Genomic DNA, 27806 nt, shown 5'->3' with positions numbered 1-27806 from the left:
GGCGACAGGCGCTTGTCTTCCGGTGGTGCGCCGTATTTCTCTGATCTATTCAGCTTCGGGCTTTTAAAATTCTGTCGCAATATTTTTTCCGGCCTGACATTTGGGTGGCAGAAACTTCCGGCTGAGAATACGACTCCGGTAACGGGAGGAAAGAGCCCCTCTTGCAGCGCGGGGTGAGATATTCCAGCTGTAACGTTTGTACAGCGGATGTGCCGCCTAGAATGAAGCCCTCGGCGAGGTCTGCATTGAGTTGTGTTTGGCCTGCCTCCGAGGCAACCTGTACAACCACTTGGCAGGACTAGTACACAATGGAATTAGTGTGTGGTGTAGAGAGATGTGTACCCATCGCAATGCGGACAGCGATGCGATTGCCGTCCCATATCGAGACGTCGAGTTCGGTGATGGTGAGGCCATCTTGGAGTGTGATGGGGTCGTGGGCGCGATTCATGCCAATGACTCTTGTGCCGGGGGGGCAGATTGTTCTGGAACTGGCTGTATTTAGTGTCTGAGGGTGTTTTTGTGAGGATGGGCTTACATGCGCCCATTCTGGATCGGGGTTTGCAAGACGTCGGAATTCAGCCATGTTGAGCACTGAGCAGGTCAGGTTCAATAGCTGTGACGTGTTCAAGCTGTGTGACGGACGAAGCAAATGAGTTCCGATGCGAGCTCAAACTACATACTGTACAGCTAGCAAACCAAGCGTTGACGACGCGGTTCAGGATATTTGGGCCATTGCTGACGCCAAGCCAGATTCAACAAGACCTCGTCAGCATCAGGATACCACGGAGACCATGCTGTGGGGGAACCAAAGTGGGTGAAGTGCATGCTGCTTTGCCTTGTGGAGTTTAGATCCTGCTGATACGGGATCAGATAATCTTATCAGATGGGGTGCTGCGAGTTTTCTTACCGCGTTTGGGCATTACCAGTGGCTTGATTAAGTCGTGTTCATATCTTATTGTGGTTGGGTTGCCCGTGCTCTCTTTCTTTTCTCTTTGTCGCTGATGGTATGCTATGGGGTGAGTTATGCGTCATAAAGATGAGGAACTGGACGGTGTGGTATTTGGTTGGTCCTTGGTGGTAAGTTCTCGTTGTTCTGTCGACGATGATTAAGGCTGGCTTTTAGGGTTGTGGCAGTATTACGTGGTGTGGGTATCAACTTGTGCTTGCACAAGTTTATGAATAAACCGCCGAGAAACGTGGGAAACCTCGGCGTCTCTCGCTTTTTGGGAACGTAATCTCAAGTATCGTGTTACTGTCCCAAAAAGGCACCTCCGGTGAAAGCCCCGACATCGGACAGGCTCTCATATTAGCAGCGCATGTTCCTGCCCGTATTTGCACATAAATACATCACGTCAGATAATTCGAGCACAGCTAATCACATATTAGTGATTTGTAGTCTCCCTATTAATGTCTGCCGCCCGTTCCTAGTATTGATGGCTCTTTCCAAAAGGGACTGGCGACTTGGCAAGCCTGCTGGCCCGTCCCTTGCGGGGCGCTGTGTTTCCTTTTGGATGATTTCTCAGGTTACACCTCAGCCGCCTCGGCCTGGTGCCCTATGAAATCCAATTCCAGCTCGGATGCTCGGCGACACAATACACGGATATGGAAAGGAGCGGTGACACAGTAGGAGAACATATAAAGGCATTGTGAAAGTCGGAAAAATTGATTCTTGGAACATGAATATTACATATATGCATGATCATACGGCATATCATTAGTCTTATCCATTAATTTATTTATTTGTTTAGTTTCCCAACTTCTTGTCAAAAACGACATCATTCTTAAAGGTTTATTCCAACTCCATCCGTCTTCTGTCACTGATAATAATGCTGTCTCTACTGCTCTGTGTTGGCCTAGCCAATGCTGCTGTCGTGCGTAATTCCGGATGTGATTTCCACATGAGCGCTGCCGGTTCTCACGGTGGACCTTTGGGCGAGCTCAATGGTGATCAGATTCCATTCGGCAATATTCCACAGACTACTTTTCACATTGACGGTGACAAGATTTGGGATAGCAACGGCCATGGCTGTTGGTGGACTCGTGAGTTGGTCTTATTGATGGTTTCAAGTCCTCATATAAACGACATTCAAGAACTAACCAGTATGTTGTAGCTCCCACTCGAGTCCTTCAGTGTGATACCAATCAGCCACCTGACTCCGGATTCAAAGTTGGCTGTGATGGAAAGGTCTCTTACCACGGAAAGACCACCTTCTATCAATGTGAAACGGGCGATGACGACCAGTACAACATTTACCTTGGCCCCAACAACGGCATCAACTGCGGCGAAGTTACACTGGCCGCCGACGGTTGTCACGCAAGATGTCCTCCTCCTCCTCAGCCAGTCAAGAGCTGCCCTGCCAACCTCAACGGCTCCTATGAGTTCCCTCACCTCATCATCCCTGTTGACGTCGCCCGCCACCCAAAGCACGACCTCGAACAACCAGCCTGGAAAGAAGACCGAGTACGGCATTACTACTGTCGCTCCGGGAAACAGCTACACAATCGCTTCGTTCCCCTGCCCAGCTGGTCAGGCTATCGGTCTCGAAATGAGCGACTGCGGTAACACCAATTTCCGTTTTTTCCAGGATTACAATCCTTTGCCTGCTGGCCTATACATCACCAAGTGCTAGAGACTTGAACTCTCATGGTGGTTCAAAAAGAATTGGAAGGAACGGGTTTTTTTTAATTTCATTTGTGATTGAGTGAGATGATTCAGAAGAGATGAATGACTTACAGGACGGCTAAACGGCTAAACGACACCTTCATTTGGAATCTTGTACCGTAGTTGGTTGAACACGTATTGAGTCTGTTTCAAGGCATATCAATGTCTATCACATATTCCACTTAAAATTAAATAAACATTTTTATACTACTCAAGAAACACTGAGCACTGATGCTTTTGCCAAGCTATACTCAACACCATAGTACGGCCTTGGGGAGAGAGATTTCCTAGTGCCGTTGATTGGGACAAGTCCTGTCGAACAGTAACCACAGGATGGCTAGCCGACATGCCGTCTGACAGCTAAACTTCAGAGAGACATACGTACATTTAGTTCAAAAAAAAAGGCATATTTTAATGTGGATCAGTAATAAACCTCGAGTCGTCGTCGTCCCTTTTTTTGCATCGGGATGTGTGTCCTACCAGTAATGGATGCTTCACGTACTCCCTATCAAGTTTGAGCTATTGTCGAGAACAGGATCCGAATACCGTGGTTGTTTTTTATATCGGTTTGACTCAATGTCTTAATCATGTGCCATCTTTAATTCTTCGGTGTCAGATGCCTCCTGTCTTGTCTTGCCAGCCATCAACCCCAAAACACAGTGCCCTTTATGCTGATGCTCGATTAGTTGCTGCCCGTACAAATATTGCCGATAAGCTGGCACAACGTACCTGACGTGGCAGCATCTCAACCTTGCCAGCCACCCTTACGAGTCGAGTATCAACCTCGAGATGGATAAAGTGCCAGTTCGGCGTTGCCTAAGTGGCTGAGTGGTTCGTGGAAGCATTCTCACGTCCAATCTTGGCGATAATGCAATATCTCAACGTCATTATTCCACTGCACTAATAAGTATATGGGGATTTTAGCCACGGTGGGAGTCGGAACTAACATGTAGACCGCTTCGGTCACCGCTGGTCAAACTTTATTCCCCCTCGAAAAACCGAAGGCCAACATTGCTCCTGATACCCTCCAATTTCCGTCCGCGATGCTACCCATTCTGTCCTTGGCTGGCACGGAGGGGTTATCAGCGTGACCATACAAGATCGTAGACACCACCATTTGTGTCGTGATGACTTGTAGAGAGAGGCGTGGGCTGCGCAAAGGGGTAGGCTGCGTCCGTCACGACAGGATATCATCAAATCAGTTCCCCTCAGAGGCTTCTTCAGGTTGATTCTGCAAATTCCTGGCCATGCACTTCTGACCACCAAGGGTCTCAAACAACCGAGAGCACTGTGGTCAAAGTTTACTTGTCAAGAATAGGACCTACGTCCTGATTCAGGCTCGCACGAGTCTAGGATAGCTCAAATTGATGTCAGATGATCCCAGATGATTCAACAGCGTTCGGAGCTAAGCTATCCACTTTTTTATGAGTTGTCAATGTCAATTTGCCTCATCAGGAACAGAGACAATTTGGGGCAAGGTCTGAACTCTCAGTGTCGCTATTGTGAGAGTAACATTCAATGAATGATGACCCCTTACATACCCACAGGCCGTAGAAGCATGCTCGTCTTCTTTCCTCCCCCCCCCCCCCCCTGGGCTATGAGTCAAACAAAGCTTGACGGGGTATATAGTCAAACGCCGCTGTCGCCAACCGACCCTGAGCTTTGAGTCCTTCGTTATTCCGGGAATGAAAACACTCCTTATGCGCCCATTTTCTTCTACTGACAAAGATTTCCCCCGAGTCCAGCTTTAAAAGGGGCACAGGACTCTATCAACATCACATTAACCACCGTCATATACCCAAATCGCTCCATCATGGCCGAATCCACGTATGTTTCGGAGCAGCAAAACGCCTCAACGCCCACAACAACCAAACCGTGCCGAGAAGAAGACGGATTGATGGCAATCCCTTACTCAGAGACCGCTGAGTGCGAGCCGCCAGTTCCCATGGTGCCTTTAAAGAGTCCTCAGCGAACGCCGCGAGATTGTTCGGAAGAGTCGCCGCCAATCAGCCCGCCTTCTTCCTCGTCGTCTATATATGCTGGATCAGCCATTCCAACAATACTGGAAATGCCGCAGTCCGTCGAAGAGCATTCATGTGCTCTCCCGTCGTCCATGCTGCAACCAATGTCGGCTTCCATCTACGAAGTCACATGGGAGGACGTGTTCCCGGTGGAGGAAGTCATGGATGAAGTAACAGGATTGCCAATCTACATCGCACCGTGGATAATTCGAAGCGAATCGGATGAGGATGATAATAGAAGAATGGAAGACTGGACGCCACCCATCGTTTCGGCTTCAATGAAGCGCCAGCCCGCGGACAGTCAAACCGCCAAGAAGCCCGCGCATAAATGGAAAAAAGGCCGCGACGTGGAGCCGCTGACAATTCACCCAAAGAAGAAGCGCAACTTTTGGATGTCGTTCCGAAGAAGCAAGAAGGCGATTGCTGCAGCAGTCGCAGGCCCGGTGGCATCACTGGAGGGCAATGAAGGTTCTCAAAGGGGCCCCCAAGCCACCCCAGAGCCACAACGGTCTGTCTCTCAGCTTGGCCGCAAGGGCACTGTTCGTGAGCATCGTGAGCCCGGTGCTGTCGATGCCATCGCCAGTCCAGCCGGAGAGCCCGATCCTGCACAGAGTCATCCAAAGTCTCTGGTCGAAGTCAGGCACCCTGTTGTATCAATTACTCAAGTCGACGTTCCGACGCCACCAACAACACCGAAGAACGAAGAACTGAATTCTGTTATGAGTGCGGAGATGGGTCACAAGATCAATATTGCCATACCGGAAGCGAAGTTACTGAATGACGAATTGAGAGCCCGATTCTGTTGTTAGATTATTCAACCGACATGATTACCTTTTCTTTTCTTTTTTTTTGATTTTTCCTGCTGAGGAGTTTTTGAACAGAATGACAAAGACAAATATGGCGGAGGGAAACCGGATGATACCCGACAAGGCGAAAGTATATGCTCTGAATTTGGCCAACAGATGAAGTGCTGGCACTTACAAACCGACAAGTCTTATTTTACTTTGTTACATTAATCTTCAGTCTTTAATAAAAGCACCATCTTTCCAATAATCGGTGGTTCTCACGTCTGCAACATTTTGTCAGCGAAACTTGTTTTCATGCTCACAACCGGCACACAGATAGCTAGTAGTTTAAGCCCAGTAGTTTCTCACCAACTACGTATATAGTCGGTCTCTGGCAAAACCTGTTAGCACATTGGCCCAGCATATACACACATAGTAGAATACTAACATTATGATTGTGCGATAACAAGGCATCTCGGTGTGGCCAAATAGGTTGAAATATGACAAAGAGCCATAATCGAGTGCAACCTCAGCCCCTGTTCAACTCAACCACGTCTCCAGCGACATCCACGTCCCCGCATGAGTGTCTCTCAGCCGTCAGCATATTTGCGAATCTCTCTCTCTTTTTGATGAAAACGGCCGCGTTCTGAGCCTCGGGCGCGCCTTGGGGTTTGTGTAACATCTCCCCCGCGAGGCAGCTATAGAGCCGGCGGGCGTCCGAATCGACGGAACTATTGCTTCTGGTTTTGGTCGGTGGGCGACGGCGACTTGCTCATCCGAATTGAAACAAAACATGCGTCTTCTGAATGCCCACACCCTCCTCCTAGAAACATTCAACGGCGCAGAGGAGAGTATCCCGCCCTACGCCATCTTGTCGCATACATGGGACGACATTGAGACTACATTGGACGATTTATGCACTACGTCAACGGAGCATCTACAAGACCTGCCAGAGTTTCAGAAAGTCAAAGAGAGCTGCATCCAAGCGGCGCTCGACGGCTATGCCTACGTATGGATCGACACGTGCTGCATCGACAAGAGCAGTAGCGCCGAGCTTTCCGAAGCAATCAATTCCATGTTCAAGTGGTACCAACAATCCTCAATATGCTACGTCTACCTGAAGGACTTTGAGTTGCCGGGCGGGCGAACCCTGCCAATCCAACGACACGCTCAAGTCACGATGCTGGTTGGGAACAGCGACTTCTGCTCGTCTCGCTGGTTTGATCGCGGCTGGACGCTCCAGGAACTCATTGCGCCGAGAAAGGTTGTCTTTTTCGACAAAAACTGGGTTGGATTCGGGTCCAGAGACGAGGCTCTCTTCAGCGCCATATGCGACCGCACGAGAATACTCCCGCAGGTCTTCACCAGCCGGCACTGCATGTGCTCGTCTGCTTCGAGTGCCGGCGCGTTGCCGTTTATTCGAAACGGCAAATGCAAGGGATGCAACGCGAGGGACAACCTACCAGATATTCTCGGCTCTCTAAACGCAGCCATCATCATGAACTGGGCGGCACGCCGCTCCACCACCCGAGTCGAGGACATGTCCTATTCCCTCATCGGCCTGTTCAACGTAAACTTACCGCTGCTGTACGGCGAAGGGAACAAGGCATTCATGAGACTGCAGTCGGCCATCCTGGCACGGAACAGCGACCATTCCCTTCTTCTATGGAGGGAAAAGGCAGAAAGAGGGGAACAGTCGTCTAGGCGTCCGGGTTGTCTGTCCAGCTCTCCCAAGGGATTCGAGGTTGTGCCGCCCATCGTGGCTCAGAGAGAGTATTATGATTTCGACAACGAAATGGTTCCCCGGCTGGCCGTCGGCCTTGTTGAAAGCATGGAGCCAGTAGAATTGACAGAGACGTTGCTCAAGTTGACACTCTGGCTGTGTCCTTGCAAAGTCGGACATCCGTTTGGCGACGGCTCGGATGAGGCGCCTGGTATGGAAGAAGGCTGGGCGCTGGGCGTATTGAATTGCCACAGTGCTTCGGACTATGTTGCCCGTCCGGCCATTCTCATGTCACATATGGGTGCGGACCTGTACCGCCGAGTTTCTCACGATTCAGTCTTTCTCGTGAATCCACGGAGGATGCAGGAGAGCCCCGCTGCCACAACTCTCTCGGTGTATCATGCCAACCCAAATATCCAAGACCCTATGTCGAACTGGACCGTCATTGGGCAAGTTTTTGTGGGCGAGTGCGCCCAGAAAGCCATCAGGCTTCTTGTACGTCCTAGCGGACCGAGCCTGCTGCGCTCAGCGCCTCAAGGATTCGACCAGACGACGTCGTCAATTGATGCCGTTTGTTGTGTAATTAATCAACCTCTCCAGGGCAATGCCGTCCTGACTGTGAACACCATGGGAGGATATTCAAGGATATACTGTCACGACTCTTGTCCGCCCACAGTGCCCATGCTTCGGAGTTTTGTCAAGTACAACTGCAAACGGGGCTTCGGACTTTTGGCCGGTATCCACCTATTCGAGATAGGAATGTCAGGTGTAACGTCAAAGATGGAGATATATATTATCTGGGGCCTGTATCACGACGAAACCAGACGGCAAGGCCAAGCTCGGCAAAACACCACCGCAAGGCGCTGGTGTCGTATTTTTAGAGCGTCCGACTTTACCGAAGATGCCGACGTTCCTATTCACGAGGCTGGAAAAGATGATTTGCAGTATCAAAAACAGCTGCACGCGTGGTTGGTGAAAAGGGGCTCTGACCCGTGCTGGCAAATCACTACTCGAAAAGGCTCTCGGAAGCAAGTGATAGCAGATCTGAGTAGTGACAATGAGCGCGGAGGAGACAGAATCTTAGACCTGTTTCCACATTCCGTCGTGCGCGTGGGTTTAAGCGCTCGCATAAAGACGACACAGGGCTTTGGGGTTACATCGAATGATATTGAGATGACCTTTTTAACCCCCGATTGTAGGGGATGGCGGAATGAGTTGTTTGATGGAAGCCAGCGAGACCAGGAATCAGCATAGCTTCTGTGGCGCTTAAGTCTCTGGTAGTCTGGGAGTCTGGGTTCTCGCTTGGTCCAACGAGCATCAGATAGTCGGGTTGATATTTAATATGCCTCAAGGAAGTACTCGGTAGAGCCGTGGGATGGGGCAGATTCGGAAACGCTTAGATGTTCAAGGGCATCAAAGGCGCCGTAACAAAGCATTGAAACATTGTAGTCAACGCGTGCTCGGTGTGAATAGCTGTGTTGGCAACAGAATAGACGAAACAGATGCGGCCCGAGCCTATCGATCAATAGCGTCCGGTAGGCAGTTTCAGAGATTATGACAGGTCGTCAAAGTCGGGTATCCCCCATGCTCAATTTTCGGTTGATGTTTGCTTGCTCCCAAAAAACAATGCATTATCCAAGTAGGATTCGGTCCATCAAAACCACTCTTCTAGCGGTTCGTCAACATGGAACATTTGACGAACTAGGAGCAATCGCGTCAACTCGTCAAGGTAGGAGGGCCAAGGCAGCAGCATGGCTTTGCTAACAAATTTGTCTCGTCAGCTCGTCCAATATTTCATCCCTGTTCACTCGGTTTGGCTGCCAAGGATGCGACCCACGTGATAAACCTGGCGTTCGTCTCACCATCGAAGGGGAAATTACAATCTGACAAAAGCCGCAAAACGCCTGCCGCAGCCGTCGCCGTTTCAAGAAAAAAAAAGAAAAAAAAGAAAAGAAAAGACACATCTTCAAATAGTAGGCCCCGAAAAAAAAAAAGGTCGGGAGAGATTCTGTGGTCCGCATTGTCGGCTGCGGCCGCCGTCGACGCCGTCAATCAATCTACAAGTCCAAACCTAGACGCGCCCGCGAAGCGAGCAAGCAAAGACAAGAGCACGGCTCTCCGGCAGAGTGCGGAGCTCGAGTCTCTAGGTTCTTGTTGTCACGATAATTCTCTCTGTGGCCAGAGAGGTAGCAAAGATGGACATGTCTACCCAACGAGACGCAGCAAACGACAGCTCACGAGGGCCAGCGCAGCCTTCAAACACCAACACATCCAGCTCGCCCGATTCGGATTCCTCGGGGGCCAACCGGCCGACGACTCCTACAAAACCAAAGGGTGTCGCATGGGCCGAGGACCAATTGACGTTTTATCGCGAAGGAACTCCACCTCCCTTGGACCATGACGGCTACTACCAACAGGACAGCTTGAGCACCGGCCCGCATGCTGCTGGCGCGTACTCGTACGATTACAGCTACGACCATGTGGCTCCTCCTGCCAAGATCCCACAAGCAACAATATGCGGTCTAGGGAAGCGATTGTTTTGCATGATTGTCGCCGCAGCCATTCTAGTCGTCGCAATCGCAGTTGGCGTGGGTGTGGGCGTGGGCGTGGGTGTGGGCGTGGGCGTGGGTATGAGACATGATTCAACATCGGACGAACATGGCTCCTCCACAAAATCGCCATCTGCTATTACTACGTATGTCTCAAGAGCGCGCCCCCCCTCTCTTCGTGAGACGAACTGTTTCGCAGAATATCCCACTGCGTCTAATGGACGAAAAGAAAAGACGTTGTGTATACTAACAATCATGCTACGTAGTCCATCGGTTCATACCGTCACGCCAACCTCGATAGCGGCCAACCCCACGCAGACGGCTCTGCTGGCGTGTCCCGCAGCGAACAATACCAAGTACGAAGTCCTGTCGGTTAGAAAGACCTTTTTACGAGTATGCGGAGTCGACTATACCGGCAGCGAAGGGGCGGCCGACTTGGGTGTTGTGTGGGCGTCCAGCATGCAGGACTGCATGAATAGCTGCGCTGGATATCCGGACTGCACCGGATGCAGCTGGGGCGTAATCCCTGGGAACGCTGGCAGCGATCACAGATGCTGGTTGAAGAGCGACTTGAAGACGCCTACTGCTGTTCGGAGCGGCTGGGACTTTGCGATTTTGCAATGACGGTCCATGCACAGAGCATTGAGCGTATTTATGTTTGGCTGTACTATACTTATTTACGACGACATCTACGGCACGATGGAACCATGATATCGAGAAGAACATGTAATGCATAATATATCCCAATCAATATGTACCAAAAGACAATCTAAACTAGAGTGTTTCAATACACATGAATTATTTCAACCAGCATGTACCAGGGACCATGTTAACCAGGACACTTTAACGCATAATATCTGAGAAACATTGGGAGATGACGGTATAGGGTAGCCTGGAGGTTCTGTCCCTTTTACCTATAGGCTTTGGCATAGATATTGTAGATATCTGGGTAAATTACATACCTAGAGCTAGGAAAACTACATAGATACATGCGTCACGTATTGCGATGCGGTGTTTCCTTTAGGATGTCACGGACCTCTGGTTTAGGTACGACCAGGCACATGGTGTTTGTGCAATTGGGTCCTACCTGATGCATGCTAATACAAATATTAAAATAGGTTTAAGAAAAAAAAACAATAGATGAATGCATAAAATATTTCAGCCCAACATGTACCAGAGAGCGCATCCAAGTCAGGTTAATGGGTCGTGTAAGTTATTCAGATGCAACACTAAAACCATGTCAGCTGATTGAGTCCGCAACGAAATCACCCACAAGGGCCACAACTCACCAACAATGAACTTGGTTTCCATCCGATTGGATGACAAACCAATACTATATTTTGGTTCCCAACAGCCAACTCCGTTCACGGACGCTACTAGTCTGACCCCCCCCCCCCACAAAACGACCCAAGCGATATGACTTGGCGTTGACCAATTTGTAATGCGCAAAGGCTTCTCAACTCGAACGCTCTCAACGCCAAGCTTCCGCCACCAGCAACATTGCGTGACCTACGTGGGATACAAAAAAAGAAACGAACCTTTGCACAATGGGGGCGTACACCCCAGATGCACAAGTCAGTGTCTTTGACTCTCCTCCAGAAGAACTACTCCGCCTCCTAGCCTCACAGCTGCCTGCCTCGCTCACGCTTCTTCGACGGCTTCAATTTGCCCTGTACCGGAACTTCACAAGGCCTGATGCGCGTATTATAGTCTCGTCTGATACCGGCCGGGTTGGAGATGGACCAACCAAGCCAAAATACTTTGCTGTCGCATATGCCGAATTCTCCACGGGCCCGGATACCCAAATGGTCATGTATTCGTCCATGGAACAGGGTAGCCCGACTGATGAGGAACTACCGGTCCACGAGGGACACGTCATGAATCTTGTCCGGACACTGGTGAGGCTGCGCAAAGAATATGGCGGCAAGCTGGTCTACGGCAACAGTCTGCTTGTAGGCAGTCTGCATTCAGACGTGCGCAACATCTTGGCCAAGACGGGGAGAGTGACGACACGGCCGTCCGGAGATTACGACAAGTGGCTGTTTAGGATGGAGCATTTGCCCGAGCCGAAAGAGACTCTGCATCTGGCGGGAATGCGTTGGGGGACGGCCTCTCTGGAGGACTGCAGGCTTGTTGCTTCGAGAACGGACATTCCCCGGCCGCCGTGAGTCTTTTCTTGCCGACAACATCATTTACCAAAAAAAAAAAAAAAAAAAAAAACCCAACGCAACCATATTGATGGTAAATTCTGCTCATGTAGGGAGTCATTGGTGCAGCTTCCGGGCTTAATGTTGAAGCTGCAAGATGGAACGCCGATAGCTTGGGCCTTTATCGGTATAATTTTGCGTCTCTTCCTCCAGGGCAGCCCGGGACCGTCACTGACACTGAAACAGGACTGGATGGCTCGTTGATAAGTCTGCATTGCGAGGTGAGTCGGCACTGTCGCCCGATGGCGGGTGAATCATGGCCACGACGCTGGTTCTCACGTCACCATAGGACGGCTATCGCAGACGAGGCATCGCCAAATTGCTGGCAGCCAAGCTCCTCCGCCAGACAGGAGTTGAATTCTCCAATGCCAAGTATGCCGGCCACGAATGGTCTTGTGCCGACGTGACGCGGGACAACGAGGGCAGTCGAGCAATGTGCACGAGTTTAAACGCCGCGCCACGCTGGTCTGTATCATGGTGAGTGCAGTGCTGCATACGTAACTCCTGGAAGTCCGTGACTCGAGCTTTTTTTCTAAAATTTTTCTCAAAATTTTCCAGGGTGACGCTAGACTTGTCAGAGAGTTTGTAGTAGTTGAACCCTCGAAATTTTCAACTTGAGTCGTGTAAAGTGGTGCATCAAGGCATCAAGAGTTATGCCACGTTGTTTAGGGAAAAAAAAAACCTAGTTTGAAAAACATGTTATATGACCAATTCAAAAACGACTCGAATTATAACAAAACCCTGAAACACATAAGCGTCAATTTGAAACACATACCTTCCGTGGACTATCATCCACAGCCAAGCTCCGTGTCACCCGGATGATGCTCCTTGGCAAATGTAACTTGCTTGGGCTGGTTATCCCCCGCAGCAAATCGGCAGTTTCGTCGATTCAACTCGGCGAGCAAACAAAGTTGGGTTTCCTTGTTAACCTCTTCTCGTGTGTCCTGCGTGTCTGATGCCATCACAAAAGCAGCACATGCATGACTTGCAAGAGAAGAAAACGACATTGAAATGCATAATGGCATCATCTCATGCACCTGCCATTCAGCCTCTCTGGGGAATGAAACCACAATGTCGCAATCCCGCTCTCTCCGGGAATTAGCCCCGTTCGCATAGGTCCACAAGCCAAGTCGAGGCGTGCATTTAGCAAGATGCCGGGATTTCCTGTCCGTCTTGTTAGTCGGCTCAAAGGCTGATCTGCCCATGGGATATGGGACATGGGACATCCCAGGACGCCTGACGACCAAGTTCGTGGGCCTGCCCTGCTGAAGGAAGAAGAAGAAGAAGGAGGAGGCGAAAGGGGGGTGTGTGTGTCCTCAGGATGCCTGTCCATGTACGTACATGAGAAAAATATCCCTTTGAGTGTGCGCAGGTGCCTGTTATGTATATACTCCACTTTTCTTGGATACTTGCTAAGTACAAATTCACAGTCAAGATAGCCACTAATATACTTGTAACTTTTCGTATATAAGGTACTTTTTTTATCATATGAATTCTTGGGTGAATTAAGTATCTCTAAATTTAATATCTTTAATTGGCTAACATCCTTGGTCGTTACCAAAACGGCACCTGCGCACACTCAAAGGGATAAGAGGAATGGGCAGACCCTTGCCGCTCGGCATTTTACGGCGGCTCAGCATCCAGAATGATGCAGTACGGGGTAAGTTACACTCCAACCCCTGTTTAATGAATCACCCGTGACCTAACAAGGTTGATGGAGCAAGGGGCCCCGGCTCTTTTAGCCATTTAGGTATTTGAAGTGAGTTATAGTCAAGTGCTGTATACGGAGTACTGTATTTTGATAAAAGATATAAATTTTTACTTGTTTACTTTTTTTTTTTAAAAAAAAAGTAAACGAGGCACGTACTCCCATTTACTCCCCCTATTTTCCCTTTATAACCTAGGTAGACCCAGATTGACTGACTCTTTATTAGTTGTATACCCCCTGTAAAGTCACGGGGTCAATCAAACAGGGGTTAGAGTGTACACACAACGATGAACACGCACTCGTCGGAGCCGAATGCCGAATTCGTCGCGTATTCCCGCCAACCCAGGGGGGAGGGAAATAGCACTTGGCCCGTTATGAGTTATTTATTATATGTACGCCCAGACCTTAAAAGACACAGATCTTATTCATGCGACGCCCCGCACTGACGCGTTATACGAGAGAGCCGCGGCTTTGAAACCCGGAATGGGGTCGGCGGACTCGGCAATTGTGGGAGGAGAAGAGGGCGGAGAGGTTCGGGACGGACAAAGTAAATGAGGCCCTGGTTTCACCTATTTCCAGTAAGGGGAGGGGGGTTTTGACAGCCACAAAAGGAAAAAAAGGGGGTTTCGCCATGCCAACTCTCGAAACTCCCGAAGCTTGTGTCAGCCACGTGCAGCGGACGGCAGTTGATCCTCGAGGAAGGGTCGCATTCATGGTGGAATAAAGGCCCGAAAATCCGGAGACGGGCTGACAACCGGAACTCGAATCAAAGACTCAGTACCGGCTCGTGGGTGAGGAGGAATATAAGGATAGACATGGGCGCATCGCGAGGTTACATGGTAGGCATGTCACTGCTACCCAGAATCGAGAGTAATGACTTGGAAGTAACGCCGTCGGAGAATTTCCTATTCTACAGGTAGGAGACGGCAAAATAGAAGGGGGTAAAAATAAATCAAAAGGAAAAAAGCCCAGAGGTTGCCGTTACATGGCGTCATCTCATCAAGCGCTCCGAAAGAAATTAGCAGGCCCGAGACTCAACGCTGAGCTTCAATCAGCCTTCATTTACAGACTTCTTCTCACCTACATTCTTATCGTCCCAAATAGAGCCGCCGTCGTCCATGCCGCGCCTCTTTAAATTTCAATGCTCCAACGAGCACCCAAGGGCCCGGAATGCCATCTCGCCAGCAACCATGGACACAACAACAGCCCATGCGGTTTTTCTCTCCACGTGGAAATGCAAAGTCACAAGCAACAGATCCGCCTACGACCCTTTTGTGCGAGCACGCAATCATGAAATCGCCCGTCTATTAATGGGGCCGACGGCTTTATAGCAAGCGGTTCCCGTCTTTCTCGTCGGGGCGGAAAGCGTTGCCGCGGTACGGCCATAAGCTGGAAATCACCTCACCGCGTGGCCGCCTCCCGGCTTCAAGTTGGACATGGTTCGACTATCAGGCTGCTGCGGCTGCAGCATACATGATTAGCGCGTTGACGGCCATCGTCGTCGGACAAAGTGGTTCGTCTTTTTGATGCCAGTGGCCCGACGGCTCCGACGTATTCGAGGCCGACATGACTCCATCTCGGGCCTGCGCATGAATATGCCCCATATGTACTAGCACCCATCGCCTGGGTGGCTCTGTTATCGATTTAAACTTGATAATAGACTTGGATGACTTTCTCGTCTCTCGCCAATTAGCCGGAGACCACGGTGTGTGCCTGCGCCTGCGCCTGCAGCGGTCCCGAACCCGTCGCCAAGCTGGTTCAGCATGCCGGTCCTAGTTCTCTCCAATTTTAATATCCGTCCGTGTGCCACAGGGCTCGGTGAACTACCCCGTGTTTCATCGCCCGAGTTGAGATGCGGGTGTGTTCGGTCAAGATCGCTCACATCCTCCCGCTCGGTGGGCAGTCGACAAATGACACATCAAAGAATCCGACTTGACACCCAATCCGTCGACAACGACGGCTGAACCGCGGTCGGCCGTCGACGTGGCATCACTGCTTGAGCCCGGTGTTGCATATTTGCAAGTCATTGGTTGGCAATCTCTTGTGTCTAGTTATCATGACGTGGCACATGACACATGCATTGAAATTTGGACGGCTGGAGATATATGAACAATGATTTCATTCCATCAACCCTGAGAGCTTCTAATTCTAAGCGAACAACCCCAGCCCATGCATGTTACAGGTACAGGTCCTTGAGATATGCCTTTGCCTCATCCGCGCTTCCACCCACAAAGCCAAGATACATGTCTGGTCTGACGACAACCACAAACGGATCGTCCTTGGATGCCCAGTCTGCCGTGTAAGTCCTGCTTGAGTCGCCGCCCGCAGCTGCCGATTCCGAGGCAGGGCGGATCGTGTAGTGGGTTACAACGTCGCTGAAACCAAAGTCGGGGGCTGGGGTTCCGCCAATGTGCAAGACCAAATACTTGCCGTACGTTGTTTCTGTATACAGCCACGTTTCAGCCCCATCCGTCTTCTTCAGGACCATATCGGGGCATCTGTTTCCTGCCGTCCAAATGCCGTGCTCTGAAGCTCGCACCAGAGGAGAGCCAGACTCGCGATACGTTACTCCCATGCCTTGTTCGCGCGCACCCCATGTTAGCACGTCTTCTTCTGCTTCGTCGTGCATGTCTAATGCGTGGTTGACTCGCTTACCGGTAATGTACCCTGCATTCTTCTCAATAGTACCGACATACTGCTTGGCGGTGTGGACGGTGTCCCTGACCAGAGCTGCTGCAACGTCGATGACGTCTCGCGCCGTGCTTCTCCTCTCGGTATCGTAGCTGCGAATGATTTTCTGTGCGGCCCCGGGCTGGAGGTTTCGGTTCTTTACGACCTGTGCCAGGCGCCAAGCAAGATTGAAGGCATCCGACATGCCCGTGTTGAGCCCCTGGCCACCGTTCACCGAGTGAACATGGGCCGCATCACCGGCTAGAATGATACGACCGGACCCATCTTTGGAGACAAAGGTTGATGCAATTCTTTCCTTGACTGCATTGGCCATTAGTATCCCGCCATCTCCACGACTCGGGTGCACCCGGATAAACACTTGGCAGGTGGATAAACATTCAAAACGTACCATCGAAAGTGCTGTACCACTCAGTCTTCTTGAACTCGACCCTATAGGGAGCCATGTGCTCTTTGATCGACTCTTCAGCTCGTGCCTGCGTGACCTCTCCGTCAAGAAGGACGTAAAATCGGCACATTCCGCGCTCTCTGGGGATCCACGAGACGCGAGACTGTCCATTCAGCTGAAAGGTGATAATCTCTGGGCAGAGCGGAAAGTCGGTGTCAATAAAGGTATCCAACACCGCCCACAGCATTTCAGGCTTTGTTCCAGTAAAGGTAGCTCCGATTTCCCGGCGAACCATGGACTTTGCGCCGTCAGAGCCCACGGCGTACTTGCTGCGAATCCTGAAACCAGAATCCGTCACGGTCTCAACGCCCTCGTCATCTTCGGTCACGGACACGACCTGTTCCCCGAAGCGCACGAGGCCCTCACCCAGCTTGCTGGCAATGACCTTTTCCACAACTGGCTGCCCAACCATGAGAAAATTCTTGTGCAGCGTGTTCTCAAGGCCAACCCACCATGTGTTTTGGCGTGACTTGAACTCTCCATTTGCAAAAGTAGAGCTGGCTGCAGGCACAGCGAATAAGCAAGGGGCTCGGATGCAGGTGAGTTTAGGGGCGGGAAGAAGCTACTCACTGTTGCATTTCAGACCGACAGGTAGGAGCTCATCCAGGAGTTTCGCCACTTCCAGGTACTGCTGAGTTCGCGCATTGAGTGCATCAGCTCTACCCAGCTCAAGAGTGCTGGGCTTTCCATCTGCGGAACAAGATTAGAGACATATGCAAGAGGCTTGTCATGTCAGGGAAACACACCTATGATGCAGACAGAAACGCCAAGGCGGTGGAGCAAAAGGCCAGTGAAGAGACCAGTTGGCCCGCCTATGATATATTAGTCTTCATCTTGCTTATGGTTTGCCGGACAGAGTAAACATATTGAAAGAGAGGGTTGGACAACATACCGCCAATTATGCACACATCTGTGGTTGCAACTTTAGTTGTCATGTCTCCGTTGGCGTGCATGTTTGTCTTTGTCTTTTGTCTTTGTCCTTTGTCTTGTCTTCTTTTTTTCTTTGCCTCTTTAGTTTGTCAAAATGGAAAGTCAGCAAGTCTTAAAGGAAGTTCTGGCTGAGTAGGAGCAGATGTGTACATTTACATTAATCTACTAAGGTGAGCGGCGGTCCCTGACTAATGCAATCATATGATATGATCCCGACAGAGTCTATGCTTAAAATTTAACGTCCGCGGACACCTCCATTCATAAGTCGCCCAGTGAAACACGGCGCAGAACTGGGTAAGCAAGTCCGGCTTCATCCCTGTGGCCATAGTATATGAATGCATAGGAAAAGATTCATGCTGCTTCGTACTGACCTTCGGCGGGTCCGGCTTCTGAGACTGGTCATTGTTCGGCAGGCTGTACAGCAACTAGTCAAGAGTTAACTACCTAGGTAGGTAGTGGCCGCATTGTCAGACAACCAGGACGAGGCAAGCCTCCGTCTTCTATCCACATAAGGTCGGTGCCAGGTGGAATCAGGAAACCCCACAATGCGCGCGGTTGTGATAAATCGGCACTCCGGGTTGCCATCCCACTCGGTGATCTCGCCAAGCATTGAGTAACCTAGTACACTCTATATTCAAGTTTCCTGGGAATAAGGTTGCGTAACATTCAGGCTTCAACAGTGGGCCCCCGGGCACGAGTAAGTCGATGGGACCAGATGAAAGCCGCCGTCAAAGCCACGGCAGTTTCATCTTTCTCGTCGCGCGCCATGCTGCTTGGTGGCATGTTATTGCAGAAGTATGCCCAGCGCACAGGAAACGCGAAGCCCTGCGCAGAGATGCTGTGATGTCGGCTCATAGCCAGCGGGAAAATCCCACACCCGCCGAAATGAGAAAGCCGGCGCTTCGTCGTCCATAGATGGTCGAACCATCGGGTGTCACGGACCCTGGAGGACCGATGGTACACAACCAGCGCCTGTCATCCGTTCTAGCGCTCGCTTTCGCCAAACCGAGCTGCCAGATGGAAGGATTTTCGAATCCTTCATGCCAGACACAGCCGTCGTTGGCACAAAGACGGAATCATACACCGTGCCAGGGCTACTTTGAGCCAGCCGATTCGGTCCACCACCCTAAAAAGGCAAGTCCTCAAGCGTAGCACAAACTAGCTATGCAGTTGGACCTTTACCGAAGTAATAGAAACTCCCCAAAGGCTCGATCACGCTTTCTTGGCGCCTCTTCCTAGATAGAAGTTGCCAGTTAGGGCTGAGTGCTGGATTTTCGTGTCGTTCGTGTCATTCGTGTGGTTGATGCGGTTCATGCGGTCTCATCCTATGTGTCCTTCCCGCGATGGAACTGATTATCAAGCAGTCCACGAATGCCTCCAAGTCGATTTCGTGGATATCCACATAGTGACACAATGGACCTGGCCACTCTATCCTGATCATTGACCCATAAGCTCTTCATGCCGTCAAGTAATCCATCGTGAGTAGTGTGATGGAGGGCCGCTCTGGCGCGTCATTTACATGCTGGTCCCTGTTTCGGCGCCCCTCTGCGGAGAGTAAGTTGGGGTTCGCCCTTCATTTCTGTGTGGAACTGTTAGAAACTGGTAAAGCTGGTACCGGCAATGATTAGAGCTCGAATCGGCATTGAGCCTATAGCACCTGCAGCGCTGTTCGTAGCCATCGCCGCGGATCGCGTTGCTGTTAGACGTAGCCCCTGCACCCTTGCCCAAATATGTATGATCAAGGCAAATACTCCGTGCTCTTCACCCCTATTTGCTTTTGGTGCACAAGACCCGTAAATTTGCAAGTCAGTCGAGAGCTCTCTGTAGCTGACGAAACACTGCTGATGGCATCCCAGTATCCCATACCCCATGTGGTGGATGCAGTCAAGAGGCATCGGACGACGGGAGGTCAATATGCGATCCTTCGAACACATAAACGGCGCTCATCCTGCACTCAATCCTGCATCTCAACCTCTTCAATTCATCCTTCAACAACATCATCCCAAGAAGTCCTATAATCACTATCCATCTACTCCTTCATTCTCTTATACCATGCCCAGTGCCGTCTCCTCAGCGCATGAAGCCGCCTCTGCGGAGGCTAAGGAAACAAAGAGTCCTCGAAGCCTCAACATTGACGACTTCCCACACTTGGTAGATGCATCGGCTCTCGACACCGCATCAAGAATCCTGGGTGTAATCGACCGATATCGTTTGCAAAAGTCAAAGGATGATCCCATTGGAGCAGGCGAAGGCGGTCTCAAGTTTCTGGCTGTCATTTACAGCCATGTCAAAGCCGGCAAGGCTGTCCCAATGTGCCTTCCAGCCTTCCCCTTCAAGTCTCCAAACAGATCAGCAAAGGTTCTCGGCAAGGATCCCGACAGGGCAGAAGAACTTGCTTTAAGCCACCTTAACGGACTATGCCAAGCCATTACAGACATATACCCCCCTGGAGCTAAGCTCACCATCATCTCGGACGGACTTGTATACAATGGTGAGTTCTATCTTGCGGCCGAGCTTTGCACTTGTATTTTTTGTCTCGAGGCTGATCAATGTAGATCTGCTTGGTGTCCCCGATAAGGATGTCTGGTCATATGGTGAGAACCTTAGGCTGCTGGCCAAGGCCAAGGGCTTCACCCAGATTGCGTTCTGTCGACTGCGAGATCTTGTGCCCATCTCTCTGCCAGATGAGTTGGATGAGATGACCTATGTAGCAAACGCATCGAATTTCCGCCGATCCCTCCTCAATACTTTCGGCAACCCAAATTGGGAATGGAAGGAAGTGTGTCAAATTGAAGATGTATGCCTTACATACAGAGGCTACATCAAGTTCCTGGAAACAGACTTGGCAGAAGTTTACCCGCTTCAAGATGATCGAAGCAAGTCTAGGTATAAGCGCGGAATCGAGTACATCGCAAAACAAATGATGTATCGCGGAGATGTGAGTTTTCATCAGCCTCGGACCACTGGGGTTTCGGTGCACATTGACTGACAATTCGGAAAGGCATTTGCAAGCGCTGTTCGACAAAAGTACAAGGACCACGTACGTCTCTCAATTCATCCTTCCACCGGTGCCAACAAACTCTCGGTCAGCCTGCTTCCCACCACCACCATGTTCACAACACCATGGCACTGCACCGTTGGCTACAAGCTCGATGGCACGGTGGTCTCTGGTATGCGATCCGAGTTCGAAAAGGACGAAACATACGAGTTGATTTTCGAGAATGGACACCCTAGCTATTATCGTGAAAAGTCGGATCTCTTTTCTTGGGGTACCGAGAAGGGTGGCGTGACTTTCGAGCCGATATATCCAAGTGGTTGGTTGGTGAAGCCGGCCGCTGGGCCCGGTTCCTTGACCATAAATGACGTTGATGCGAAGAAGGTTCGATCATTGTCTGAGATTAACTCTCCCATCGTCATGCGTGGATTCTTCAAGAATCCCAAGAAAGAGGCTTTCATCGAAAAGTCCAAGGAGTTTGGTGAACCTCTGCCATGGAAATTTGGGCTTGTTCTTGAGGTCAAGGACCAAGGCACAGACACTCGCGGCCTGAACAACGTCCTTTCGTCCGAGTGGATGCCATTCCACTACGATGGACTTTTCAAGACCATCACACAGGTCAATGACAAGGGCGAAGAAGTTCGAGTCTCCGTTCCTCCCCAGTAAGTGGTTGAATTCTCCTCCCAGTGCAGCGGTTTACGATAAGTAGCTGACAATTCCATAGCTTCCAGTTTTTCGTTGGTGCTACCTCCTCTCCCAGAGACACTGGCTTCACATTGTTCTCCTCATCAACCATGTTCTTCAAGTATATGCCCAAGTGGCTGACGGTGGAGGACCTTGCGAAGAAGACGTGGTCAGTTTCGACATCCTCTTTCGACGCAACCAAGCTGAGCGGACTTCCGTTGGTTACTCCCCATCCTACGACGGGCAAGCCATGCCTCCGATATCACGAGCCATGGCCGCAAAGCAAGACGCAGTTTGAGGCTACCGAGGTCACCCTCGACGGCCATGATGAAGCCAGCAACCAGGCCATTTGTGAAGCCATTGACGCCACGCTTCACGACAGGCGAGTTGCATACTACCACGTTTGGGAGAAGGGTGACCTGGTTGTGAACGACAACATCTTGACGATGCACACGCGAAGCGACTTCACCGCTGGAAGCGATCGGGAGCTTTGGCGAATCCACTTTGACTAGAAGCGTTAAGAACCTCGAGAAGTCGTCAATATGTTCGCCAAGTGTTAGCGCGTCTTCATTTGCTTCGGGTTTGATCTGTACTTAGAAAGTCTACTTATGTTGCGGTGCATTTGTTTCCTTTGGAGTAAGGTCATGAAAAGAGTTCAATTGAACTATAGTTATAAGTAAAGAGTCCTGCGTTCTAACCTGTTGGGCATATCATGCTCGTGAATTGTGGACAGTGTCGTGACACAGTATCAACCTCTGAACCCACACAGTATCATACGTATCTACTAGACTACTACTAGGTACCTGGTCTCCATCGTGAAACACTGCAAACTTACTTGCCCAGATTCACGACAGCGTTGCTTTGCTAGTTTTATCTCGTAGCTTTCACTAATTGACTGCAAACACATCTGCGCAAGGTTCCGGGGCCTAGTCCAAGAAATGGACATGATGTACCTCTCGCTTTGACGACTTTTGCGCACTACGGGGCATAGCTGAGCAGTCCAAGGCACAAATCATCATGTCGACATTTGACGGAATTGTGGCCGAATTTCCAGAAATACGAAGTAAGTTTTCTGGCATATGGCCTGTTTTCATCATGATTTTAACATTTTACCAGTCGACTTCTTCAGACGACAGCCAGATCAGCTTCCAGCCCTGGCATGTTTCCTAAGTCACGTCCATAGCGACCACCTAGCCGGACTGGAAACATTGCGCTCTCCTTTGTCAGTAGGAAATTTCCCTTACAAGCCTATTCTTCACCATTTTAACATTTAAAGTGTATATTGTTCTCAAGCAACGCGAGAAATTTTGCTGCGACTTGAAAGGTACACATGCAGAATCAATCATGTCTGCGGCATATTGGAGGCAAGACAGCAAACATACAAGCACCTACGGAAAGTCCTAGTATGAATCTCGTCGTCTTATTCATCCCCACTCATCCTTCTGATTAATTCTTTTCTTTTTTTTCATAACAGAAGTCACTTCCTCTCGAAGCACCAACGGTGATAGAGCTGCGCCATGGGCTTAACATCCAGGTCACATTGTTTGATGCAAACCACTGCCCAGGCTCAACCATGTTCTGTACGTAGCAACCGCCATCCCCATCTGACGTTTGCTTATATAAGAGGAAAGTGATTGAAGGCCAAGGCAAAGCCATCCTCTACACGGGTGACATTCGTGCAGAACCGTGGTTTGTCAATGCACTTGTCCGGAATCCATGCATCCTGGAGTATACATGCGGCTTGAAGGCCCTCGACAAAATATACCTCGACACTTCATTCCTCGCAGATATCCCATTCCAAACAAAATCTGAAGGCATAGCTGATCTTCTGGCAAAAGTCCAAAGGTACCCGGAAGACACCGTCTTCCACCTCCAAGCATGGACCTTTGGCTATGAGGATGTGTGGATTGCTCTATCTAAAGCATTAAACTCTCGTGTGTGTGCAATCCCAATTTCCCACATCAAAGTCTTTCTGACTATTCCAAAGATTCATGTCGACGACTACAAGCTGCGAATATTTAATTCCCTCAAGAGTCGCTCCTCTGATCAACCCTTTTCGCCAGAATTTCACCTCGCAGCAGGTGCTGCGGTTTTGACAGGGCACATGTGCGGAAATACCCAGCATCTAGGTTGCCTCACCTCCGATACCAGTGTCCGAATACATAGCTGTGAGAAGGCGAATATGTGTTCTATCGCCAAAGACCCCTCAGTCGTTTCGATTCGACCAGTAGTCTGTCGACTCCCAGGGGGTGAGAGCATGATGGAGAAGGGTGTTGGAGGTGGGGGAACCGACTTCTCCAGGGAAGCTGAATTGGGCTGCATTACTCACGAAGACGTTTATGCATTATTAGAGTCGTAAGTGGTTCCACTTGTTCAACTCTAACTCGTGCGGCTAAATTGTCCAGATTGCCAGCTTGGGAAAAAGTCGATGGTGAAACACAGAAAGACATAAAGGCTCTTTTGGCAAGCATGTCTTCAAGCGGCCGAGACCTGGCGTTGAACGTGTCCATTGAACAATTTGGCCAAAATCTCTCTGCAGACATGAGCTCTCTGATACAGTCCCTCGTCAACAGATTACGCAGCAAGACGGCCGTACCGAAAACGCCTGTTGACGAACAACCTGATATTCTCCCAAGGGTCATCCTGTTTCCCTTTGCGAGGCACTCCCCGTATAGAGAGCTGTGTGAGCTAGTCAAGGTATTCGGCCCAAAGGATATTTGGCCATGTACGGTAGACAAGCGATGGATAGAGAAAAGTAAGTCCAGGACCGCAATTTTCGCAGGTTTGCAGACTTTACTAACACGCACAGCAATAACTGTGGAGTCTCTATTTGGGAAATACTGTTCGGAGCAGATATTCGAACACGACAAGCAAATGGCGCCGTTGATTGCTCAGGAACACGAGAAAAGATCTCGTGAAGTAAGGACACCAACGGTTGATAGCCAGTGCGAAACCAGTTTCGAAGTCACTCCCCAAAGCAGACCTATACAGGAACAGGAAGTCCTAACCCGATTACAACTGCCAAACGCCTCAGCAGAAAACGTGCAGGCACAAACTTCCCATCCGACACATGCTTCATCATCTAAGGAGCCTAGTTCAGTGAGTGCCATACATTCAGACCTTCATTCGAAGACACGTACGGGCCAGGATCATGCTTCGCCATCCCAACGTGAGGCAGAGCGCGGCGATAAGTCCAACACAGCGGCACGAAAACGACCATATCAAGAGCTGGACGATACTAGTGAGGGCAGCCAAGACAGCGCCAGGACAGACTCACAAATGACAGACATGGCAATTGATTCCGTTTCATCCTTGGGCCGCTCTGCTCTACGACAGGATGCGTATGAGGCCATGTTAAACAATACAAGTGGAGGCGGTGCCTGGGTACCGATATCTCTTCTCTCCACTGATGCTAATCACCACGATGCAGAGGTAGAGCTATAAGCAATCCATACTCTAGGTTGGCGCACTGCAATTGCCTATATTGTATTTTCACTCATTAATAGGTGAATGGGCACACTTCTTAGAGTCACGACATGTGGAATAATGCCAAGTACATATATTAGACATGTATCCATGTCCATGCTTCCTCCTATATGCATCCATCAAAGCCCCTTCACAGGCCCAGTCCCAGTCCCAAATTATCACCGCCCAAGAAGAGGCCGCCTACTGAATTATCCCTCTCCTTCAACAGCTGCGCAACATCTACTCTACCGCCTGTGATATACCGTTCACTCACGCCCAAATTCACCCTCTGGCCCAACTCTTGCCTCAGCTGAGCCTTCAGCACACCCATCTCCGCCTTCGTCAAAGCCTTCGCCTCCTTCTCCTTCCTCCGTCGACCGCCGCCCCTGCTGCCTCCACCCCAACCACTTGACTCAGTAGCCTCAAATTCCTCAGAGTCATATTCCACACCGAGCTCCTCAGCCGCGTTACGGAGCCAAGTATCATTGCTGTGGGCCTTTTCCTTGGCCAAGATTGCATCTGTGATTCTCTTGGCTAGATCCAAGCGTGGTTTAAGACGAGAGGCAATCTTCCGGTCGATGGGTAGGCTCTCAATGATGTGCTGTTTCTTGCCAGATGAGGCTCGCTCAGCGTGGACTTTGCTGGCAAGTCTTCTGGTCGGGAGGACTTCATCCGGCGAGCAGAGGATGATGCTGACACCGCTGCGGTCGGCACGGGCTGTACGGCCCGAGCGATGGATGTAGGTGTCTGCTGCACGCGGGACGTGATAGTGAATAACTTGGTCCACTTCCTTGATATCGAGACCTCGGGCAGCAACATCGGTAGCTACGAGAATGGTGTTTCGTGCTGCGGTGAACTTTTCCAGGGACCGCAGGCGAGCCTTTTGGATCATTTGTGAGTGCAAGGGCAGTGCGTTTTGGTTGAGGTGTTGGAGGAGGGGTGTGATTCGGCGAACAGCAGAAATGGAATTAGTAAAAACCAGTGTTCGACGGCCGGGGTTCAATAAGAGCACCGTATATAGATAGAGATCCTGCAAAACCGGAGCATCAGTTTCTTGGTGACTTGCTCCCAGAACTTTGATGACAACCTCGGACTCACCTTTTCCATAGCTCCGCACTCAATCAGAACCTCGCGGAGATTATCCGCCATCTGGCTCACAGGATTGACATCGATGAACTTGGGCTCACCCCGGAACTTGAGACACTTCATCAGATACGCCATCTTTTCCTCGTCACTCCCAGCCTTCGCACTCTTGCCCTTGCCTGCGAGTTTTGTCTGCAAGTTCTTGTCAAAAGTAGCCGAAAAAACCAACGTCTGCCGCTCCCTGGTTTCATCTTCGGAATCAGAATTATCAGAGTATCCGTGCCCTTCGGGGTTCTCCCTATCCAAGGCGCCAATAATATTTTCCGCCTCTTTGAACTGTCCGACTTTGAAAAGCCTATCCGCCTCATCGACAACCAAAAACTTGATTCGAGTAAACTGTTCTTGGAGCTTGGCATCACCGTCGAGCACCTCCCACAAGCGACCTGGGGTACCAATCACGATATCCGCCTCCTCCAACTGTCGTTGTTGCTTCTGAATGCTTAAGCCTCCGGTGACGACGCAAATATATGGAGATGCGGGAAGGCCGTCGCATACGGCTTTGATGTGCTCACCAATCTGCTTAGCTAATTCTCTTGTCGGACTAAGAATCACAGCCATAGGACCCTCGCCGTTCTTCTTCTTCGGCTGGTCACCACGGTCCCCTCCCTGGTCTTCTTGCTCCTCACGCATCTCCAGCCATTTTTCGACTATGGGAATACCAAAAGCCAGTGTTTTTCCGGAACCAGTCTGCGCTTTACCAATCACATCTCCACCGGCAATGATTTCCGGGATCGACTTTTCTTGAATGGCGGTCGGTTTCGAAAACCCCAACTTTGCAATCGCCGACACCAAGTTGGGCGACAAATTCAACGCCACCCAGTCGCCCATGTCGAGGTCGTCGTTTTCGGCTTCTTCGTCCGCCATTGCTGCCAGCGCCAGGAACTCGTTGCCGGTCCCATGTGAAGCGGACTTTTGTAGCTTTTTGTCGCCCATCTTCTGCTTTTTGGATTTCTTCTGCGTGCCGTTGTCGCTTTGTTGCCGCCCTTTTTGAAGCTTGCTGGTCTTGCCCTGTTTGACTGCTGAAATCTCTTCTTGAGAGTTCTCGCCCTCCAAGCCATCTTGAGAATCGCCAGCTTCGCCGGAATCGACAGGCTCGCGCGCCACAATGTCGTCGCCAAACCCTTCAAAAGACTCCTCTTCATCTTCGCTATCAGACACTACCGGCTGGCTGATCGTTTTATCGCTCTTCACGACGAACTGGACTGTTTCGCCATTCTTCACCACGTCCACACCAGAGAGGACCTGCAGTCCGCCGAAATCTTCACCCACTGATTCCCATGCAAGGGCCGAGGGATCAAGTACAGCACGTCCGGTTGGAGTAGGTTTCGTGTTATTTTTGGACTTTCCGCTCGTCTTCGCACGTGCTTTCGGTCGGTTGCCTGCCTTTTGCAAGTTCTTGTTCCGCTTCGGTTCAGGCCCAGTGGGCGGCGAAACCTTGCGCTTCTTAGGCTGTGGTACCATTGGGGGCTGTGATAAATTACGTCGGCCCCCCAAGCAGCTATTTCGCTGCTTGGTGTTCACGATCGGCCTAGAATAATTGCGAGTTGGATGCAATAGATTTGCAGCACAAACTTGGAACGGGACGCGTGTCTGAACTTGCTGCCATGGAGCCCACTCCCAAAAAAAAGCCTGGTTGACATTGAAGTGACGGTGGAATTTTTTTGCGCCAGCCCAGGCGTGAATCGGCACAAGCTGTGCCGACCTCCGACCCGCCGCCATCCGCCCAATAGCTGCAGCACCAGACCTCTGTCAAGATCAACCATGACATCAAAAGCGAGAAAGCAACCAGCTCTAAAAT

General features: G+C 50.5%; 11 protein-coding genes across 12 annotated transcripts; 7 read left to right on the top strand and 4 right to left on the bottom strand.

The window, feature by feature from the left end:
• Positions 1-7: 7 nt before the first annotated feature.
• J3458_000277 (uncharacterized protein) lies at positions 8-1199 on the bottom strand. The gene is made up of 2 exons (XM_066116044.1): positions 908-1199; positions 8-855 (listed from the first exon to the last, which is right to left on the bottom strand). The coding sequence occupies exon 2, from the start codon at positions 581-583 to the stop codon at positions 299-301; it is 285 nt and encodes a 94-aa protein (XP_065977925.1). The 5' UTR covers positions 584-855; positions 908-1199; the 3' UTR covers positions 8-298.
• A 627-nt stretch (positions 1200-1826) lies between these two features.
• J3458_000276 (uncharacterized protein) lies at positions 1827-2563 on the top strand (the record flags this gene model as incomplete). The annotated part of the gene is made up of 2 exons (XM_007816696.2): positions 1827-2040; positions 2112-2563. The coding sequence occupies 2 exons, from the start codon at positions 1827-1829 to the stop codon at positions 2561-2563; spliced, it is 666 nt and encodes a 221-aa protein (XP_007814887.2).
• A 1912-nt stretch (positions 2564-4475) lies between these two features.
• Positions 4476-5492, top strand: J3458_000275 (uncharacterized protein; the record flags this gene model as incomplete). Its single annotated transcript, XM_007816697.2, has 1 exon — positions 4476-5492. The coding sequence occupies one exon, from the start codon at positions 4476-4478 to the stop codon at positions 5490-5492; it is 1017 nt and encodes a 338-aa protein (XP_007814888.2).
• Positions 5493-6261: 769 nt separating this feature from the next.
• On the top strand, positions 6262-8445 carry J3458_000274 (uncharacterized protein; the record flags this gene model as incomplete). The annotated part of the gene is made up of 1 exon (XM_007816698.2): positions 6262-8445. One exon carries the CDS (start codon positions 6262-6264, stop codon positions 8443-8445), a length of 2184 nt encoding a protein of 727 aa, XP_007814889.2.
• A 519-nt stretch (positions 8446-8964) lies between these two features.
• On the top strand, positions 8965-10939 carry J3458_000273 (uncharacterized protein). The gene is made up of 2 exons (XM_066116043.1): positions 8965-9886; positions 10007-10939. The coding sequence occupies exons 1-2, from the start codon at positions 9387-9389 to the stop codon at positions 10362-10364; spliced, it is 858 nt and encodes a 285-aa protein (XP_065977924.1). The 5' UTR covers positions 8965-9386; the 3' UTR covers positions 10365-10939.
• A 348-nt stretch (positions 10940-11287) lies between these two features.
• J3458_000272 (uncharacterized protein) lies at positions 11288-11908 on the top strand (the record flags this gene model as incomplete). Its single annotated transcript, XM_007816700.2, has 1 exon — positions 11288-11908. The coding sequence occupies one exon, from the start codon at positions 11288-11290 to the stop codon at positions 11906-11908; it is 621 nt and encodes a 206-aa protein (XP_007814891.2).
• Positions 11909-12735: 827 nt separating this feature from the next.
• Positions 12736-13173, bottom strand: J3458_000271 (uncharacterized protein; the record flags this gene model as incomplete). The annotated part of the gene is made up of 1 exon (XM_066116042.1): positions 12736-13173. The coding sequence occupies one exon, from the start codon at positions 13171-13173 to the stop codon at positions 12736-12738; it is 438 nt and encodes a 145-aa protein (XP_065977923.1).
• Positions 13174-15759: 2586 nt separating this feature from the next.
• On the bottom strand, positions 15760-17744 carry J3458_000270 (uncharacterized protein; the record flags this gene model as incomplete). The annotated part of the gene is made up of 6 exons (XM_066116041.1): positions 15760-16232; positions 16311-16646; positions 16735-17292; positions 17362-17481; positions 17538-17603; positions 17684-17744. 6 exons carry the CDS (start codon positions 17742-17744, stop codon positions 15832-15834), a joined length of 1542 nt encoding a protein of 513 aa, XP_065977922.1. The 3' UTR covers positions 15760-15831.
• Positions 17745-19590: 1846 nt separating this feature from the next.
• Positions 19591-22095, top strand: J3458_000269 (uncharacterized protein; the record flags this gene model as incomplete). The annotated part of the gene is made up of 4 exons (XM_007816702.2): positions 19591-20212; positions 20277-20659; positions 20723-21378; positions 21441-22095. 4 exons carry the CDS (start codon positions 19591-19593, stop codon positions 21910-21912), a joined length of 2133 nt encoding a protein of 710 aa, XP_007814893.2. The 3' UTR covers positions 21913-22095.
• Positions 22096-22230: 135 nt separating this feature from the next.
• Positions 22231-24844, top strand: J3458_000268 (uncharacterized protein; the record flags this gene model as incomplete). Of its 2 annotated transcripts, XM_066116040.1 has the most annotated exons (8): positions 22231-22463; positions 22517-22622; positions 22677-22803; positions 22875-22980; positions 23032-23336; positions 23388-23755; positions 23806-24155; positions 24210-24844. In XM_066116040.1, the coding sequence occupies exons 1-8, from the start codon at positions 22418-22420 to the stop codon at positions 24842-24844; spliced, it is 2043 nt and encodes a 680-aa protein (XP_065977921.1). In that variant the 5' UTR covers positions 22231-22417. The 2 variants fall into 2 exon arrangements, with proteins under 2 accessions (XP_065977921.1, XP_065977920.1); XM_066116039.1 differs by having other exon boundaries at positions 22677-22980.
• Positions 24845-24981: 137 nt separating this feature from the next.
• Positions 24982-27636, bottom strand: MAK5_1 (ATP-dependent RNA helicase). Its single transcript, XM_007816704.2, has 2 exons — positions 25964-27636; positions 24982-25895 (listed from the first exon to the last, which is right to left on the bottom strand). Exons 1-2 carry the CDS (start codon positions 27467-27469, stop codon positions 25017-25019), a joined length of 2385 nt encoding a protein of 794 aa, XP_007814895.2. The 5' UTR covers positions 27470-27636; the 3' UTR covers positions 24982-25016.
• Between the last annotated feature and the right edge of the window lie 170 nt (positions 27637-27806).

Source organism: Metarhizium acridum (assembly GCF_019434415.1).
Source record: "Metarhizium acridum strain ARSEF 324 chromosome Unknown scaffold_1, whole genome shotgun sequence".
Classification (NCBI taxonomy): Eukaryota; Fungi; Ascomycota; class Sordariomycetes; order Hypocreales; family Clavicipitaceae; genus Metarhizium; species Metarhizium acridum.
Note: the sequence above shows the minus strand (reverse complement) of the source record. Positions and strands in the feature narration are given on the sequence as shown.

Bases quoted from the DNA above. Each gene is read 5' to 3' on its own strand.
- J3458_000277 (XM_066116044.1), bottom strand. From the start codon at position 583: ATGGCTGAATTCCGACGTCTTGCAAACCCCGATCCAGAATGGGCGCAT.
- J3458_000273 (XM_066116043.1), top strand. From the start codon at position 9,387: ATGGACATGTCTACCCAACGAGACGCAGCAAACGACAGCTCACGAGGG. The intron at 9,887-10,006 runs GTATGTCTCAAG...CATGCTACGTAG, and splicing joins TCGCCATCTGCTATTACTAC to TCCATCGGTTCATACCGTCA.
- MAK5_1 (XM_007816704.2), bottom strand. From the start codon at position 27,469: ATGGTACCACAGCCTAAGAAGCGCAAGGTTTCGCCGCCCACTGGGCCT. The intron at 25,896-25,963 runs GTGAGTCCGAGG...CCGGTTTTGCAG, and splicing joins AGTGCGGAGCTATGGAAAAG to GATCTCTATCTATATACGGT.